The sequence below is a fragment of the Thermobia domestica genome, chromosome 11, assembly GCF_964235325.1.
Source record: "Thermobia domestica chromosome 11, izTheDome1.hap1.1, whole genome shotgun sequence".
NCBI lineage: Eukaryota > Metazoa > Arthropoda > Insecta > Zygentoma > Lepismatidae > Thermobia > Thermobia domestica.
In genome coordinates, this window is record NC_137464.1 from 21,674,433 (window position 1) to 21,695,911 (window position 21,479).

General features: G+C 35.9%; 1 protein-coding gene across 5 annotated transcripts in view; it reads right to left on the reverse strand.

Annotated features, from left to right (window-relative positions):
- Window positions 1-16,662: 16,662 nt before the first annotated feature.
- Window positions 16,663-21,479, reverse strand: part of LOC145663974 (uncharacterized) — a 32,308-nt gene continuing 27,491 nt past the window's right edge. For all 5 annotated transcript variants that reach the window (XM_081730226.1, XM_081730227.1, XM_081730223.1 and 2 more), the window contains one exon: window positions 16,663-18,535. In XM_081730226.1, the coding sequence (XP_081586352.1) occupies window positions 16,930-18,535 (1,606 nt within the window). In that variant the 3' untranslated portion in view covers window positions 16,663-16,929. The remainder of the gene's footprint in view (window positions 18,536-21,479) is intronic.

The window sequence follows — 21,479 nt, forward strand, 5'->3', positions numbered from 1 at the left end:
GTAAGACACACAAGTAAAACTCAAGAATTGGATTAATACGAAAAAAATATACAGGGTACATGAAAAAGCTAATGAAGACGTGTTTGAAGCCGTAAAAACCATTGGTAGGACCTTGGATATGGAAATCAAGAATGAAATGATCGACGTGTGTTATCGATTAAATAAAACTTCTAAACCAGTGCATAGTTGGGAAATATTGTGTATTTTTGAGGCGCATGAATAAAGACAAGTTTATGCAAAGGAGAAAGGTAAAAACAAATCTAAATGCAGGGCATTTGTGTTTTTCATCTAGTGATGAATATAAATCATAGCCTTCCTCTTTATCGCAAGGGTTTGTTTGGCCAAGCTAAGAAATTAGAACGTGATAAGAATTTTGCATACTTGTGGGTGGATCATGCTGGACCAACTAAAGAAAAATTAAAACGATGCTGATATAATTGTATTGAAATCAATTGAAGATATTGAAAAATTGTATTAAAATGTATGAAACAAATTAGGTCAGACTGAGTGTAAGTTATTAAGAACGAAAACAATTCTTTGGGTAATACATCCTTGAGTATGATCATATAATGTTAAATGTTTGTGATGACGAATTATTTAACAATAACTATGAGTATGATCATATAATGTTAAATGTTTGTGATGACGAATTATTTAACAATAACTATACAGTATATAAACGGGATGGATGTGTTCAAGAGAGAGGAGGAGGTACTATAATTGCAATACAAAACAAATGCATCATCTGTAGATATACGGTAAGTGACAAATTAGAAAATCGTTGTGTACGTGTGAATTTTCAAGAAAGATTCTATTATATTGTTAATGTGTATTTTACTCCAAGATCGAGGATAGAGGAATATATTAGCTCTTTTTTTTTTAACTCATTCGAAAACAATGTAGCATTTCATAATAGTATATTATTATAACAGGTGATTTCAATCTTCCTTTAATTACGGGTGTCGAATGTGATCCACTGCTTAAAGGAATAAGTTATAGAGCACTTGATAATTTTCAAATTTTACGAATTTTTATAATTTACGATCGATTAATAACGTTAACAACAAAAATGAAAGAACACCGAATCTAGTTTCAACGAATCTAAGACCGATTATTTTAGTAATTGAAGACGACTCGGTAATAGTTCGACCAGATGATCATTCTCCTCCATTAATAATTAATGTAAACCTTCATGAAAATAATTATCACCGGAACATGAAAAACAGTTCAGCTTATCGTTATAACTTTTCAAAAAGCAGATTTTTTTAAAAAATGTATATTTCGTGGAGCTGATTGGTAATTTTTGGAGATAATTTATGATGTAGCTGTGGAGGTGTTTCGTAAAGCAATGAAAGAAAATTTTAACATTACCGTACTAAAAAAGGAAAATAAACAAGAAAAACATTTCCTTCCTGGTTCAATACGGATATACTAGACACAATTTGGTTCAATGATAATATACTAGACAGGATGAAGTTAAAAAAGAATACTACATAAAACACACATACACACCCAAAACAATCGGATATGTTGTATAAAGAATGTCGAAAACAGTTTAAAATAATGCTAAATAAAGAGTGTGTAAGGTAAATGGAATATAATATATGGGATAAAAAGACATTCTGGAAGGTTATTAAAAATGAAATAGTATCCTTCATAAATCAACTAATGACATTAAAAAATAAGAATTTAGGTGAGCTGATGATTTTGCGAAGTATTTTAGGTCAGTACATTCTAAGAACAAAGCATATTACAACGTACACTCATGTCCAAAATTATTGTCGCATGTCTATAAATAAGAAGGAATATAAGTTGATAACGAATTCGCCCGGTATTTCTTATGATGTTATTATGTGTATAATCGGCAAAGACATGTATGCGCCAAATTTCATGTCAAAAGAGCAGTAAATAAGAACAATAAAACGAAAATAAATCTTTCTTGTCCATTTAGCAACATTTTGTTTCAGCCATTCTAATTTTCGTATTTATAATTCTTTCCCTATGAAATTTACCACAAATATACATTTCCAGATTATATGCATAGCATCAGTATTAAAAGTACCCTGCAAAATCATTATCAAATTATATTCTTACAAGAAAACAGTTATAGATATGCCACAATCATTTTGGACATGAGTGTACGTGAACTAGCAAAATGTACTTAAATAATTCTTTAGGGTTACACTCAATAAAGGTATATGAATAAAAAGCAGCAAAAAGTAAATAAATAAAAATAAAACTCAAAATGACGAATGGACTTGATAATATACCACACTATGTACTTAAGGCTTGCTCTGAAGTATTGATGTATCCTTTGTGCACAATTTATAATCTAATCCTGAAGACAAAATCATTTCCCCGTAGCTGGAAAATTACAAGAGTCTGCCCAATTTATATATCAGAAGAAAAAAGGTAGAAAATTATACACCAGTAAGCATAGTATGTGCACCTGTGAAAATATTAGAGCAAATAATATATATGCGTATTTTTAATCATATCAAATGTTTTGTCTCAGAAAACCAACATGATTTCTACCAGGGCAGATCAACATTGACTAACTTAATAAATTTTATCAAGGATATATGATGCATTTCATAGGAAAAAACACGATAGAATATATATATATATTTGGTCTACGAATTAATTCGTGCGGGTGGACAAGAGATGGCGCAACGAACGGAGCGTCCCACAGTTCCGTGTATCCACACATGTGTTGCAAACCCCTGTCATCGCGTATCGTTCGTAGTATAGAGCAGTGAATTAAAGCGTCAACAACACCAGTTTGTAGTTAAGTGAACATGGCGCAATTTGTGCCTGATAAAGTGTTTTTGCGGGGTGTCCTGCTGCATTACTTTAACATACAGAAAAGTGCGACTGAAAGTCATCGTATTTTGGTGGAAGTGTATGGTGACCATGCTCTAGCTGAGCGAACGTGTCAGAAGTGGTTTGCACGGTTTAGAAATGGTGATTTCGGCTTGGCAGACCAAGAGCGAGCTGGACAGCCAAAAAAATTTCAAGACGAAGAATTGACAGCATTGCTCGAGCAGGATTCGTGTCAAACGCAGGAACAACTTGCAGCAGCATTAGGCGTTGATCAAACAACAGTCTCCAAACGCTTGAAAGCCATGGGAATGTTTCAAAAGATGTCACATTGGGTTCCACATGAATTGAAAGACAGAGACGTTGAAAGACGAAAAACCATTTGCGAATTGCTGCTTCAACGACAGAGCAGAAAGGGGTTTCTGCATCGAATTATTACGGGTGATGAGAAGTGGATCCATTACGAGAACCCTAAACGAAAAAAGGCCTGGGTGAAACCAGGTGAACCAGGTCCATCACAACCAAAACGAGATATTCACTGTGCAAAGGTTATACTGTGCATATGGTGGGATATGAAAGGTGTGGTGTACTATGAGCTGCTGCAACCGGGTGAAACTATGAATGGAGAACGTTATCGACGACAATTAATGCGTTTGAAGCAAGCTCTGGCCAGAACACGACCAGAATGGGAGAACAGACATGATAAACTTATTGTTCAACATGATAACGCTCGCCCACATGTCGCAAAACCGGTCAAAACCTATTTAGAAAATGTCGGATGGGAAGTTTTACCCCACCCGCCGTATTCACCAGACGTTGCTCCTTCGGACTACTACTTGTTCGATTGCATGAACAACGATTTGATTGGACAGCGGTTTACTTCTTCAGAAGATATCGAAACATGGGTCTCTGACTGGATCGCTTCCAAGGATGAGGACTTCTTTCGCCACGGAATCCGTACATTGCCTGACAGATGGGCGAAAGTGGTGGCTAGCGATGGACAATATTTTTCTTAAGGTATTTATGTATTTTGTGTTTGTACTACAGCTTCAATGTGTGCGTACCAACCGCACGAATTAATTCCTAGACCAAATATATATATTACTAAGCCGTTCGATAAAGTTAACCGTGACATCTTAAAACTTTCTACCTTTTTTTGGTATATCTAGTCAAATATTAAATCTTGTGGTATCGTATCTTGGTAATAAGAAACAGTATGTAACAAACAAGAATTCAGAATCTTATAGAACGATGTAAACTGGAAAGTTCAGCAAGGGTGTAATTTAGGACCATTTTTTTTTTCTTGTTGTTTATAGACGATCTACCGACTAAAATTAAAAGTTCAAAATGTTTGTTACATGCTAATGAGAGCAAAATACAAGAAAATAACAGTTAAGAAGATACATTGCTTCTACAAGATGATATACAAGGGAGAGTTAAAAACTTCCCGGAACTCTGTTGTACCTCTTTATTACCACGATTTAAGTACACATTTACTTAATCGCCTTTAAAGTTGGCACCTTCAGAACACATACACACTTGTTTCACTGCTCCTGAGATTGGTGGAAACAGCGGCGAAAGATCTCTTTTGGTATCTTCCGAAGTTCAGCTGTCGTATTAGTTCTGATCTCTTCTAGGTTGGCGAAACGGAAAAGGCAATTTTTTTAGCTTTGAGAAGAGTCAAATATCCGATGGTGCTAAACTGTTTTAAGGCTATCCGACACACTAAATCAGCGTTTCCCAACCTTTTTCAACTTGCGGCACACTACGGGTGTTACTTGGAATCTCGCGGCACACTTATAGATATTACTTGGATTCTCGCGGCACACTTATAGATATTATTTGTAAATATAAAACACAGTGGTATTTTTTCTGTGATTATTGATCTCCTTCTCAGAGAGGTTTTTCCCCGTGGTAAATCATTATGCTTATTTTTCATTCTATTTTAAAAATAGAAAACAATTGCAGTGAAATATTGGACTCAGGTTTTTAAAAATACGCTTTCTTTTTAAAAACTATATCCAACCTTTTACTAAGAAGGGAGATCACTAAATAACGAACGAACAAACAAATCTCTTATACTCTTAAAACACAGATGTAGGTAATTTGTCGAAAGGATTGAATTATATTTTAAATTTTCAAGTTACAAAATCTGCAACAATAAAGAAACAATAATGGTCATAACAATTATAACAAATACATTTTTCAACATTAGAAATGTACAGAAAAGTAACCCTGTATGAAACTTAAAATTGTAGATTCATAGTAGAGGTTCATAGTCATGTGAAATACAAATATACATTTTCCCCTACGTTTGGCAATTTGATTGCTATAAAATTATTAATTTTGCTTCGATTCCTCGCGGCACACCAGCGGCAGATTCACGGCACACCAGTGTGCCGCGGCACACCGGTTGGGAAACGCTGCACTAAATTATATTTTCCCCAAATTGCACATGCATTTTGTTTACGCGGTTGGTCGAACCATGGAATGCAGGGGCGGCTTTAGGATTTTAATTTTGGGTAGGCTCGCTCCCTTGCTTATATATATATACTCACTCACTCACTCTATGGCCTATGGAACCCGGAGGTTCAGTGCCGCGTTCACAAAAGCTCTCCACTGACTTCTATCCTTAGCTAACTGCATCCAGTTTCTACTTTGTATTCCTATCTCTGCGAGATCCATCTTAATATTATCCTCCCATCTGCGCCTAGGTCTTCCTAATGGTCGTTTTCCTATGGGTCTTCCAGTCAAGACTTTGAAAGCGTTTCTACTTTCTTCCATTCTAGCTACATGGCCTGCCCACCTAAGCCTCCTAGACTTGACGACCCTAACAATGTTGGGTAAACCGTATAAACTATGTAGTTCCTCGTTATGAAGTTTCCGCCATTCCCCATTCTCGTTCCTCTTGGGTCCGAATATTCTTCTCAGGATCTTGTTCTCAAATACTTTCAGTCTATGTTCTTCCCTCAGAGTAAGTGTATATATATACATTTGATTAATTAATGATAGTAGAAAATTACTTTTACAGTAGTCATTGATACTATTTGTAGAGTTGTAAAAAAAACGTTTTTTTCTGTGAAGTTTTTTTTTCAATAAAAAACATCGTTCTTTTTCATGTTTTTTTTTCAAATGTCTGTTTTTTTTCTGGCAACTATTATTTATTGATTTATGTTGCAGATTATTGAAATAATCAACAGAACTTGAGTCGAAGCCCTCGTAACTTACAAATCGTTTGTTTCTTTGTACCTATACGAGCAAAATTGTGTGATTATTCCTTTCGGCCCCAGGTCATTTTTGGCGTTTTCCTACATTTCCAGCTAGTGACTTATTGCTCAAAAACTATTCATTCGATTGATATGGTTAAGGCCTTGTTTTTTAGAAAATGGATGTGACTATTTTGTGGTGTAAGTTGTATTGAAGTGTTGCCAGCGGGTGGGAAATTATTGAGGGAAATGTAGGGGTGAAAATTTACAAAAATTCCCTGACCGAATTTCAAAATTTTTTGTATCTAGCACCACTCCTGCTATATGACTTCAAGTCACCTAAACAAATCTTTGGTGTGTTGACAAGGTACAGTGAAATCCTGAAGTCGCTGGCTTCCATTCAAAGAGGAAAGAAAAAATTCTGTCATACACATGAAATTTTGACACTTTTTACGCCTCAGAAGCAAAAATCAAATATGCCGGGGCTACAGCTTTTCTAATTATCCTATTGAAACTTTTTATGGTGCGTTCTGTAGGGCAAAGAGAAAGCTTTCAGATAGTGGTACGTTTGTTTCAATGTAGCCAGTAATAGGGTTATAATAGAGGGGAAAAGGGACATTTTCCGAATTTTTTCCCTAATAGCGGGAATTAATTGTTTTGGGTGGAAACGCTGCCATCAGACAGACGAAAACTATCTGAAAATAAACCGTAGTACTCCAAGAATATATCCTACAAGTATGATGGCGATATATAACAAAACAAGCATGAAATTAAAAAAAATCTCATTCTACCTCAGAAATTCACCATTTTCTTATCATTTCCAGAACATAGTTTATTATAAACCTCAACTGTACTTCCCTTAATTATTCTAGTGAAACTTTTTATGGTGCGCTGTGTAGGCTAAGGATGAGGCTGTTAGACACTGGTACGTTTGTTCGAATGTAGCCAACAAGAAGGAAATAATAGAAATAAAAAGGGATTTTTTTCCAAAATTTGCCCCTAAAATCTGGAATTAAAATTTTCTGTAGCTGGCAACACTACTATCAGACACACACACAAACTATCTTAAAATAAGCTTTGGTATCTCTCTAATATACCCTACAAATATTGTGACGATATCTAATAAAGTAAGCATGTCAATAAAAATATCTCATTCTACCTTTAAAAAAATCACAGTTATCTTTCCAATTAAAAACAAAATCTAATGTAAACCTCAACTGTACTTCCCCTAATTATCCTATTGAAACTTTCTATAGTGCGTTGTGTAGAGCAAGGACGAGACTTCCAGATACTGGTACGTTTGTTCCGATATAGCCAACAAGAGGAAAGTAATAGATAAAACATATAATTTTTCCAAAATTTCCCCCTAAAATCTCGAATTAAAATTTTCTGTAGCTGGCAACACTCCTACCAGACAGACGCAAACTATCTTAAATTAAACATTGGTACACAACTAATATATCCTACAAGTATTATGGCGTTATTTAGGAACAAAACTTCTAATTACCAAAAATATATTACGGTAAACAGAAAAGTAAAGAAAAACTAGAAAAATCAAGGGTTAGAACCTAAATACGAATTTTACGTGCGCCCCCTAATTATCCCATTGTAACGATCTGTACTTGTGTTTGTTAACTAAGGACAAACGTTCGATTTGCGTAAGTTGACTTGCACTCGGACTTATAGGTACGGATTTATATATTTAAAAAAAAAAGCTATTTTTTTGCCCAAATATAGGAGAATTTTAATTTCCCTAATTGGCAACACTGCGCGCAGGCCCGTCCAATTGATGTCAACAGTTAGGTATCCATCCGAGGTATCTACCTGGCAAATCTTAAGGATGTCTTTCTACAACGAAGGAAGCTATAGGGAAAAAAGAAGTAAAGGAAATTCGAAATTAGAAAATTCTCGAATTTTTGACTGGGGTGAAATTCGAGAAGGAAATTCGATACCAGAAGAAAAAGAAATTAATATGATAAACTATGGTCCAACCATATTTGGTAAGAATAATATCCCAATATCCTAATTAGTGTCCACACAGGAGCGGATTAAAAAAGTGACACACCCGTGTGTGCCACTTTGGCCTCCTGAGCTACCGAGTGTACATTTGATTACATTTTTTTGACTACTAACTCGTGTTGTTGTTGTACTTATAGTCTCGACTTATAATAATATCGTTGTAAACAATAACTTTTTAAGGGAAATTTTCTCTCCTTTTTACATCTTAGTTCCAACACTTTTGGTGAGAAATGCAGAGTGTTTCAAAATGAATATCGGGATTTTAAGTCTTCGTAGTACTTATTACATTTTACGTACAATTATAAGCAATGCATCAAGTAAAAGAGCACCTCAAACAGTCTTTGCTACAAGCAGTGGCGGCGGTTGGACGTTAAAAGTGAGGGGGCAAGGCATGATCTGAATATTTGTATATAAATGTTAGTTTTCCTGGTTGTTTCTAACGTTTTGTTTGACGAAAGGTTGTATAACTAATAGGATACTATATTTTCAGTTAAAATACCGTATATCGTATATAATAGTTTATTAAGTAAATTGAGAAGAACAACGCAAGTAGATAATAGCCCTTTGTACTCTTAAACAACGAAAGTGTAAGAAGAGATTTGATTCTTTGCTCATGAACATCTTAAAATTCTGTCTGGCAAATTGTGTGATCAGATTATTTAATAAATTTGCAAAACAAATAAATAGAAAGGATAATATTAATGATAGTAATGAATAATGATGCTTGTTTTGCAAAAGTTATATTGAAACTGAGGATTAATGAAAAACTTAATATTTAATTCCACACATGCTATTAAATGTATGTTATTACTCTTAGAAAATGAAAGGCAGTAAATACTACAAGCATATGCTACAACATTTAAAGAAATATTTGCTTTTGCAACTTCTTGAAATATGTTCGTTGCCATTAGGTGCAGTTTTCACTTTCTTGGAAGACATCAAAACACAACAATACTTAGAATCAATCCACACTTCAGTTATACAAAATAAACTTAAAACCTAGAATTATGTTCAATTTACTAAATTTTATTGTATATACACTCGTACATCCTTAAACACAACACTTCACTCGTATATTACAGTACAAAACAATGGAAAAGGTAGAAGTTGTTTCTTATCACGCTCTTTTTAATCGATATTCCTTACTTTAGAAAGAAGAAAAGACATTTTAGGAACTGTCAATTTTTGTGCAATTACAGAATAACTTGTGAAATAGGCCCTACTTTTTTGCATGATGTTCTTTCGATTAGCTTCAAAGCGGCTCACTAACATATCGAGCCCTTGTAAGAAGAAATGAAAGTATTCTGAAATTGTGCTCCAATAGGTTATTTTTTGGGGTTATTTTCTGTGGCGATTAAAACGCAATTACTGTAGCTTTCTTTACTTCACGGGAAGACAACCAATACGTATTCACGCAACAGCAAATATTATATGGCAGCATTTTTTCCTATTAATCAGTAACAATACAAAATCGTTACATTTCCAAATGAAACTATATACATTAATTGGTTACTTAAAAAAAGTGCGGGGGCAACTGCCCCCCTTTGCCCCCCCCCTAATCGCCGCCCATGGCTACAAGTATTCAATGTGAGATTCATTCGTCACACGGCACACATCTAATTGATAGGCGAGAAAGGCCCATAAACTTTCCGCCATATGGCACAAAACACATTCAATTTAGGGGAGTCTCGTTCCAACTGTACCATCTCCTGAGGATTTGCTGACGGCCAGATGCAAACATTATGGGTGTTCACATTAGCTCTTAGGTGAATGGTCAATTTATCACTGAAGACGACACGGTCCAGAAAATTTTCATTGTTATGCAGGAATATTTCACTTGCGAAATTGGCACGTAAACCGTAGGCTTTAGACTTGTAGCAACTGCAAACGATAAAGACGTAGTTGCAAGCGTCTCCTTAATATTCTTCGCACAGACGGTTGCACTGTAAGATTCAGTCTTTATTTAAACACAAAAAGCTTTCTTCTCTCTAGTCTGAATCTTTGCTACTTGCTCTTTCTAACGGCAGACAGAAGAAACAATGCATGTACATGCGTGCGTACAAAACAGAGTTGCTATTTCATTTGATATAATATTTATAATTGTAAGTTAAATGTAATAGATACTACAAAGTTTGAAAACCCTAATATTAATTTTGAAACACCCTGCATTACTTCAAATTGAGTCATCCTATATTCATGTCTTTTATATACATATCATCAGGGCCGGTCCTAGTCAATTTGTCGCCTCGTGCAATGGCATAATTTGCCGCCTCCCCCTTTCTCCAGAAAGAATAAATCTTAAAAGTCATGATTTTAAGTATGCTACTCCAGCATGAACAACGAAGGGGAGGGTAAGTGCAGTTACACTCAGAAAGGCTTAAATACTTACTAAAAATGCAATCCCGTTGTGTCTTTTTTCTTTAAATATTAATCTATTATGTTAGTGAAAGATAAAGCAAACACACCTGCAGAGGAAAGTTGGTAATCCTTTTTATAGAATTCATTATCGAGCTTTAATCTCAATGTATCAGTTTGGAATTCCAGTGCAACTAGCTCTTTTATCTTTATTTCTTGATTTTTTCTTCTACATCTTCTAACATTAAAAAAAAAAAAAAAACTTGTTTCTATCTTCAATGATAAGGAACTTGTTTCTGACAAAAACAAGACCAGTTTCATATCAAAACTGTGATAACTTACTAAATGGAACAGATATTCACTACTATTCGAGAATTGAATTCTTGCATTTGACAACAATCAAGCAATTTGTGCTCGGATTTATTCGACCATTTGCTTTAGCATTGTCCATGTGGCCTTAAACTAATGCAACCTAAACATAATTTATGAATGTAGTATTCAAATAGAAGGCCAGCTTAGTAAATGTAACTACCATCACCATGAAGTCTGTTTCCAACAAGAAATATTTAATTTAAATAATATACTTATGACAGATTTTGCCGGACCATCCAAGCTTGCCGCTCCACGCAAATGCACGTGTTGCATATATGGTAGAGCCGGCTCTGCATACCATATATATCTAGTCGACAAATTATTTATATATGACATGTAGAAAAATACTATTAGGCAAATTAGTGTTAGTTTTTACCTTTAGACCAGTTATTGGAATTCTATACTGTTCGTGACATTATTTTCGTACTTATTAAAGGCCTGCTTTCACGAAAGAACAAAATTTCATTTCTACTTTTATTTCTTAGTTGATATTGATGAAAACTGCTGAAACCCGAATTGTTAATAGGTATGGTATTCATGTAAATTGTAAAATATTTATAGGGTATCAGTATCTAGCGTTTAATTTATGTTGTATTTTACGGTGGTTACACCTACATAAAAATATTTCATACTTAAATAGACGTAAGATGCATTACAAATGACTATATGAAAAAAAACGAAATTTAGAAAAAAAACGAGAGGCAATGTTTTTTTTTCTAAAAAAAACGTACATTTCTGAAAAAATACGAACCGTTTTTTTTTTCTATTTACAACACTAACTATTTGTTAAATAATTATCTACCATTAATATAAATAGTGGAAATTGTATGTACTCTTTATTGAATCTTTTTAGTTTATCTGCCTTATGCAGAGTCGTTTTGACGTATGATTAGCGTCGTATTAAGAGCCTGACTATTGCAGGAAGCATATGTTAGTCGAACTCTTTAGTATGACACTAATCACGAGTAATTTTTTTTTTTTTTTTTAATTTTGGGTAGGCTCATGCCTACCCAGTCTACCCGCTAAAGCCGCCACGGATGGAGTAGAATCGTGAAGTCCGCATTACTGTAGACTTTTAAACATAATTGGAGAGTGGATAATGACCTCCATCGAATTTCAAAAAGTGTTATTATTTATGGTATGTAAGTAAAACAGTCAATGGAAAATGTAATATGTATACAGTTAATGGTAATACAGTAACAAGAATATATTCAGTGAAACCTGGGAGTTATAATGAATTTTGATTTATCGTTTCATGACCACACAAAATATAAAAGATGCGTGTAAACATGATTAGGATCTGTAGTTAGAAAATGAAAATATTTCCAGAATTTGTATACCATTATTGTAATCTACAATGCTATGGTAAGATCAAAATTAGAATAGTGCTCTTTTAAACAGGAATCCATATCAGAAATTTCTCCAGAAACAGCTCGAACGAATTCTAAATAACTTTTTCAAGATATTTATTCTTTAAACAGTATAATATGTTTACCCATGGAAACAAAATACCTTATATTGTGCTGTTGAAAGAGTTCGGCTGTATATCGGTAACAGGCATCATAGTCATAAAGGAAATAATACAAAACTGTTTCCTTTTGGATAAAATTAGTTTTAATGTAAAACATAATCATTTAAGAAGTAAAGAATTATTTTATTGCAAGGTAGCCAGAACAGAAACTCATAGAAAAATGCCAGTTACAAGATTATATTCCGAAGTCTAATGGAATAATGAAGACAACGAAAGAGATAGGCTTAGATTGTGAATTGTAAGATGAAATTAGGGAAGGTTTCATATGTAAATGAGTACACGACGCTCTTGTAATTATTAAGTAAATTTCTATTTTAAATTTATTTTCACTTATTTTTCATTCCAAAATGAAAAGTGAAACTATTAATGAGTTACATTTCTATAAATAATGTGAATATTTCAGTTTTTTAAAAAATATACGAGGACGAGTCAAAAATTATCTACAATTTTGTCAACTTTTCTTACGTTGTGCACTTTGTCTTCTGTCCTCGCATATTTTCTTGTTTTACTGTTGTTGTAATGCTGTGAAAGTGTGATCTTAATTCTTTCATTTTTCTTCTTCTGTTGCAGATATATCATGGCTGCTCCATTAGAAGTTTGCACCAAAGAGGAACAACGAGCAGTGATCCGATTCTTCTGGTCGGAGGGCCAGACATTCATCACTGACTATTATCGCAATATGGGAGAAGTGCACTATCACGTAAAACTGTGTTTTTGTGGTTCGAGAAGTTTAAAAATGGTCGAACAAGTGTAACGCATGAAGAGGGAGCAGGACGGCCATAAACCTCCACTACAGATAACAACATTCAGCAACTTCGAGAGATGGTTGTGGCGAATACGTGAATCACTATCGATGAGGTAGCAGCTGCTTTGAACATCAGTCATGGCTCTGCCCATCAAATCATTCACGAGCTCGGTTTTCATAAAGTCTGTGCATGGTGGGTACCAAGAAAGCTTACTGCAGAACGCAAGCTCACTTGTGTTTGAGTCTGTCAACACTTACTTAAACTCGCTTCAACAACGAAGGTGATGCATTTTTAAGCAGAATAGTGACCGGTGATGAAACATGGGTTCATCACTATGAGCCAGAATCAAAGCGCCAGAGTATGCAGTGGAAACACCCTAGATCTCCGACGAAGAAAAGGTTCAAGACTGAGCCATCCGTAGGAAAGGTTATCTTAACTATGTTTTGGGACTCACAGGGGCTCATAATGGCAGAGTTCATGGAAAAGGGAAAGACGATCAACAGTACGAGTTATAGTGAAATGTTGGAAAAGAACCTGAAGCCGGCAATTCGCAACAAACGCCGAGGTTTGTTATCGAAGAAAGTTTTGTTATTGCCTGACAATGCACAGCCACACACGGGTCATCACACTATTGAAACGATCAAGCTGAAATTTGTTATTGGAACACCCTCCCTACAGCCCAGACCTAGCTCCATCTGACTTTTACTTGTTCAGGGCACTCAAGGATGCTTTGCGTGGTCGCCGATTTGCCTCAGATTTAGACGTGCAAAATGCGGTGCAAAAGTGGCTTCACGACCAACCGAAAACCTTTTATTTGGAAGGAATACGTAAGCTCGTTGACCGTTCGGCCAAATACATTGATAAGGAGGGAGATTACGTACAAAAATGATGTGCATAGTATAACCCTAGCTTCATGTAAATAAACTGCAGAATGAGAAGTGTAGATAATTTTTGACTTGCCCTTATATTTTTTTTTATTATTATTATTTTCATATTTTTGCATAATATACAAATTTATCTGATGTAAGCCTCCTATAATTGGAGTTTGCACTCTGTTGGGGATAAATAAATAAACTGGAAGTCCTGTAACTAGTCTGCATATTAATGAACAAATGCATATTCAGTGCTGATGCATTTGTTCCAGCGCCGATACGAGGAGTGATCAGAAAGTAAGGTTGCAAAGACTATAGTGACACTATATTATTTTATACAACCAATACAGCCAACACAGTACATATATTAGGTTATTTTTCGACATAGTCTCTATATCGATTGAGGCATTTGTCACGTTGTGGGATGAGTTTGAAGATTTCCTCCTGGTAGAAATCATGTCCTTGCATGTTCAGCCACGTTGTCACGAAGTGTTCACTTCCTCGTCCTAGGTGCTTCTTCAAGTGCGGGAATTGGTGAAAGTCGCTTGAGGGAGGGCAAGCTGTGTTCAAATCTGTTAATGTTGTGCTGGGTCGGCCATTGTGCTCCTCGTCGGTAACGTTCTCTACCAGTTGCCGATGAATTTCCGCCGCGGTTACATGTTTCGCCCACAGAAATTGATAACTGAGCGGACTTCACCGCGCGACCAGTTTTCCAAACGAGTCGCCATTTGTGTTTACCTACAAGTACCGGCGTAGGTAGCGGGTGGCTGAAACTCTGCACAGTTGCCAACTCCATGTATTAAAATTACTATACACTTTTCATTCCTCTGTAACAGACAACTCCAGAAATATCGGCGTTGTAATCTTAGTTTCTGAACCTCCCTCGTAGTATCAAAGAACATAGTCTCATTACGTTATGCAAAGATTTAATAGAAATTTGTCCTACATACTGTTCAGTACGTACTACTTCTTCCTACTACTCCTACTACTTCTTGTTACACACGAATCTCTTCTTTCCTTTAAATGTATCATGAAGGTCTTGGCGGTCATCCAAATTTGACTTATAACATTACGCAATAGACAGAAAAACAAAAAGGCACAAAATACAGCTCTTTACAAATTAGAGTACTCGAAATTGCTTATATGTCACAGGTAAGTAAGCTAGCTGTTTCAAGGTCAATCAACGTCATCGTCCGAAAATTCTTCTCGCGTGCACTTTTTGATGCGAGGGTACGGGAAGATGTTTTCCAGATTTCATTTCGTAAAGATGAAAGAAATTGATAATGAAGCCTTTCGCAACTGTTTTTAAAGTTCTACTATTTACAATGTGTAAGTTTGGTGGTATCTTTTTGTATCCAATTATCTGTAGCGCTATGAATATTTTGTATTTTTAGCGAAACTGTAATGGCACACATTATATTTATTATCATAGGCTTACACGTAATAAAAACTGTTAATTATAATTTTGTTGTGTACGGCATACTACACATAAAAAATAATATATGCCTTTTTGTGCATATTGTTGCATGGGAGGAAAATTCGAAATTAAGCTACCGAATAGGGACTTTATTGAAACAAAGAGTTGGGCTACTTTAGCACGCGAATAACTATAATAGCAATTAGATAATTCTGAAAACAATATTCAATTCTAATAGACTGAATATAGATTATGATTTCCACGACAACTTTGAATCTAATATGTTTTGTACGAAACATGACTTTTGTGAACGTTTTTAGCGATTCGTTCCACTGTGCGACGCTCCTCCTGTCATGAAGGCTCAACGGGGTTGATGATGACAAAATAATTCATTGATCGACTCAAATCCACGTTACATAATACAAAATTGCAGGACATCAACCGTCCCCGACCACAGAAGAAGCTGATATGAGTAAGCAACGTGGACTTCCTTATGGACTCAAGAAATTCATTTCACGATGCATATAAACAAGTGGATTATTTTAATTAAACATGGGTTTTATTTTTATTTTTTTTTTGGGGGGGGGGGGTGATGGTATGGCTTGTTTACAATATGAAGTGCGCAAATTGTTTTCATCTCTGTTTCTTCAAACAACATCGAAAGCTTCATTATGCTCTTCGTGCGGGAGGATTTTAAAAGTGGCGTAGTTTTTCGAGCTTCTACCAAGGAACCAAACAATCTATTCGTATATGTATAGCCAGAAATTTCCACCAGTTTTAACGAATATATCATCTAGAAACGTCAAATGCTCATTAATTGTAAAGGAGTCATCACAATTCGAGACATCGAAGTTTGGTCATCCGTCAATGGCTTAACCTTGCGACGTCGAACTTCTACTTGTTCCGCTAAATTTAAAAAAAAAAAAAAAAAAATCTTGTGTAGTGTAACATTCTCTTAAGATGAGGCTGTTAATCAGCACCTTGATCAGTTTCTCGCCGTTAAAGAAAAATCTTTTTATGAACGAGGAATTAGAGCGGTCATTGAAAAATGGCAAAAGCGAGCCTTTATCTTTGTTCCTTATATAAATAAATGACCTTTGAAAAGAATAGCAAAAATACTATGACTTTTCCGACAACCCACTGGATTTGCTTCCAAAACAACTTGAAAGGAATGAAGTTTATCTCCTATATTTGCTGCAGCTCTATCCACTCGAAGTTATGAGAGAGAGGTGGCCATTATTTCTACCATAACTGTACCTAAGACAATCTATTATTTGAATACCAAAAGTTGTCAGAACAAAGATGGTAAAATAAGCAGCGAAAAGATCTTAAACTTATTTTATTTGCATTATGCAAGAACAGAAAACTAGCTTCCTAAGGCTGTTTTCGTCACGAAAGGTTTCCGGAGACAATTTTCTATTGAACATTTATATTTGTACATTTGATATACCCTTTGAAAAGGGTAAGAAAAGCATAATTACAAGTTAATTGTACTACACATTGCACTGGTAACTGAACACAGCACAGAAGAACACAAAACAACACGAAACAACACAGTAACAAATATGATAGCTAGCCATGTTATAAGAAATTACATTAACTCTTGAATCGCATCCTCCTCAACGATTACTTCCTCTAACGCTGCTGGCGTCAGTTCATTATAGCTATGAATAACGGTAACTGACTCCACAATATGTGACGGCTCATGCACTTTCAAAGCCTTCTCATCGCAGAATGCTTTGCCACAAACACGACATACGTGAGATTTTTCTTGAGTATGTCGCCTCCAGTGTTTTACCATGTCTGTTCTTTGAGTGAACGCCTGACCACATATATCACATGCGTGGGGTTTCTCGCCAGTGTGTGTGTGGATGTGGTCAGTAAGGTGGTACTGCGCGCGAAAACGTTTCTCACAATATGGGCACTGGAAGGGGCGTTCCCCGGTATGTCGCAATGCATGATGGTTCACGGAGCTTATATACTTAAAAGCCATGCCACAAATCTGACACTTATAAGGACGTTCACCAGTGTGAATACGGCGGTGGACATTTCTGGAGACTTTGGCAACGAACCCCTTTCCACAGAACTCGCACAAATACGGTTTCTCACCCGTGTGACAAACGTAATGTTTTCTCATGGCACATTTCTGATCAAACACTCTCCCACAGACATCGCATGGGAACTCTTTCTTTTTCTCCCGATGCACTTTCATGTGTGAGTGTAAACACTGCTTCGTCGAGAAACTCATGCCACACATTTCACACAAAAAAGAGTTATTCTCCCCTGAACTGTTCGTATTTTCACTAACAGTTTCTAATTTCGGACCACACGGATTGACTTCTTCCACCAACTGAGGTTCATCCCCATGCGTTGCTACATGTTGACGTAAACTACCTTCTCGGAGGAAAATTTTCCCACACGTGACACATATGTAAAATCTCTCTCCACTATGCAGTCTCTTATGCTCCTGGGCTTCCTTTCTGGACGTTAGACTCTTACCACATTCCTCGCACTTCAAACACCGGTCTTCAAAATTCTGTGAATGAGTTAGTTTATGTTTTTGAAGAGTTGCAGTATGACGATACGTCTTCCCACATATGTCACAATGGTAGAAATTTTCATTGGAATGAGAAGCGACATGAACACCCAAATGATAGCGTGTACTATACGTTTTACCACATACGTGGCACTTATGCGCCTCTTTACCCTTATGTTTCTCCAGATGCTTCCCCAACGCAGCATCACTTGGAAAACTCTCCCCGCAATGACCACATACGTAGAATTTCTTTTCCACGTGCTGCTTCAGTATGTGTTTCTCCAAAGTATCCTTCCGTTGGAACGTTCGACTGCAATCATCACACGGATAGAAACTCTTCCCATCCTCCAGCAGATGGACACGCTCATGAACGACTAAAGCTTCTCTCTGTCCGAAACTTTTGGGACAGTACTGGCATAGCAATGATTGTGCCTCAAGCACTCGAAATCCGCCTTCCTCTACATTACTACTTTGTTCGACACCTTCTGCGTTAATGAAAGAATTGAAACACACGAATCTCTGGGATTGGTCTCCATCCTGTTGCATTTGAGACGCGTCGCCATATCCACTATTACTCTCCTGTTGCTCTATCTTGATGACGGCAGTAGCAAAGTTGATTTCTCGTTGCAAAGCTCCGTCAACCTGAGACTGATGCAACTGTCTGAAAATTAAAACACACAAACTCAATAAGAAAATGCCTTATACAAATAAATAATGCAATAAATAGTATACAAAATGTTTAAAAAAAATCAATGTTCACAAATGAAAATTTATCTCACACAAGATGTCACAAATGAAGAAAATCAAAATAAATCAACAATAGCTGATAGAGTGATCCACAAGTTATTTGGAACACGATACCCATGCAAACAGCGTGATACTATTGGTCATTTCAAGCAGTGCATGGATCGAATTTCGCTACCGGCCATCCTTATTAAGGTTTCCCCTATTTCACTTCGCGAATGCCGAAATGGTGCCTGCCAATACAAGGGTCCTGTCCGATTTACTTCCAAAATTTTCTTCTCATCTTCCACAGCTATTATTTCTAGTGTACAGTATCTTCACACAAGCTAGTGCCAGTGTACAAGATGTACCTGAATACCCTCTAATAAACATATACATTTTTCGTATTACACTTACAATTAATCTAATCTAGAAACCACACAAGTATTACATTTTCTGTCACAAATTTCGGCCAAGTTTTTTGTCACTAACTCACAAATTGAAATAAATTATTTGAACAATCAACTACAGCAGCCTTTCCCAACCTTTTCCACACTGCGGTCCCTCTTAGAGTCTACAATATATGTGAAGGGACCCTTGCAATACATATTGTTAGTATTTATATATCTCCCCCATGTTTATCAGGTTGGTAGGTAACTCTATCGAAAAACTTTGGGAGGTGATTCCTTATATGAAATGAAAGAAAAAAGCTCTAATAAACATAGGTCGAAAACGTCTCCTTTCAGAGTTATGAACCGCCGAAAGTTTGAAAAATCACGTTTCGAAATGCCCTGCCTCAGAAACTATAGGACCCATCCCAAGCGGTTTAAGGAATTACACAGGAACTAGTATGCTCTCTATCTAAATATCCATGTTTTACCATCTTCCGTTATCGACGAAACGAACTGTAAAAAGGAAGTTAAGGTACAGGGATACTCCTTTAAGTATTAATGCCGCGTTCGTTTCGCCGATAACGGAGGATGGTAAAACATGGATATTTAGATAGATCGCATACTAGTTCCTGTGTAATTCCTTAAACCGCTTGGGATAGATCCTATAGTTTCTGTGGCAGGGCGTTTCGAAACGTGACTGTTCAAATTTTCGGCGGTTCACAACTCTGAAAGGAGACGTTTCTCGATCTATGTTTATTAGAATTTTGTTTTCATTTCATATAAGGAATCACCTCCCAAAGTTTTTCGGTAGAGTTACCTACCAACATGTATATATATATGAGTGTGGATGTGTTTTTTTTCAGTGGTACATATACATATATGATGCCTACTCTCTAATCAGGTGGTCCTGGGTTTCAAACCTGGAGCCGAACACCTTGACTAAGATGTTCCAAATATATAAATAAATCCAGTACGTAAACAAAACTAACCACATAGCCTACCCATCAGGTATAGAAAAAAAAATATATTTTTCTGGAGTAGGTCGAATATCACTTCTCACGCAAATTGACTTGTCATTATTAATTCGATCATTTAACTTAAAATGGTGTATTTCCCACCAATGTGTGTGCCTTTCTCACATTAGCTTACTGATCTCTGGGGGTCCGTGGACCGTAGGTTGGGAAAGGCCGAACTACAGTATGTGGCAAAAGAAACACTACTGAAATTCGCGTACGGATAACGCGTGGATGTAACGTGGTATGAGTTGTGAGCGCCGCGCAGTTGGATCGAAGATAATTTTACTCATAATAGAAAAAGAGATGTTTATTGTCCAGCACTATTTCCGCCCATATGTGGGTGTGGGGCAGCGTCTCACTGCAGGTGAGCGCACACATCTACTGTATTACTCTGAATGTTAGGTAAGGCATATGAGGATGAAGATTTCACTAGCAACATATGATTCAGTTGAAACGAGGTATTTTATTATTAAAATGAATCCTGGCTAATGTAGCCATTTTTGATGCGCTCTTGCTTCGTTTTAGCATAAATAATTAAATTTTATATGTAGTATCCAAAAGGGGTTAAACCGGTTTGGAAATTAAAATAAACCTAACAGTAGCAGTCATGATGTGGATCTAGAGTAAATAATAATAATAATAAAAAAAAAAAAACTACTCATGATATTTTCCTTCTAGGTCATAGTTGTTGATTTCTCAATACTCCACTGAATCGGTGCCTGAAGAGCAGTGTGGCCATCACCACCATTCATGCCCCAACCCAATCCAGTATAGAATAATCATAATGGCTTGGAAATGTTAACTCAAATTTGGACCAGACGAAGCCTACCGAATGTTTATGATACTCGTTTTCTTCTGGACTGTTAAAATTTTATTGCATCTGACTATTCATGAAATTTCAGTGTGTTAATTCCAAGATCTTGCTGAAGCGACACTCAGCATCAAAACCTTTGAGTTTTAGTTCAGTTGAATAATATCATTAAACTTATTTATGGCACGTCAACATGAAAGAAACATCAATCAACTGTATATAAAACAATGTAATGTTATTTAATTTGACCAATAAAAAAAATTCAAATATTAGCACATCTTTTATTTCAACTTCACATTTATTAAACAATAACACTCCTTTCTTTCATAAGAAGTCATCTCAAAGAACGAAAGAAAGAAAGAAAAAATAGAAATGAAAGTGAAAAAGGAAGAAATCCTCATTGTTATTCCTACCTACAGTATACATTTGAGGTGTAACTCCGTATTCCGTTGAGCGTGCTAAACTCATATCTCCCATTTGGTAAGCAAGCAAAACCAAAAAATTATTCTTATTCTTGTAATGCTCAACTCATGGCTTCAACATATTCATCATAACACTAAAACCATTCCCTTTACATAGGAAAAGAAGCCTTATATTTTTATTTCATTTCAATCAATATTTATTCAGCTATCCGACGAGTAAATCTGACATAACAACAAAGAC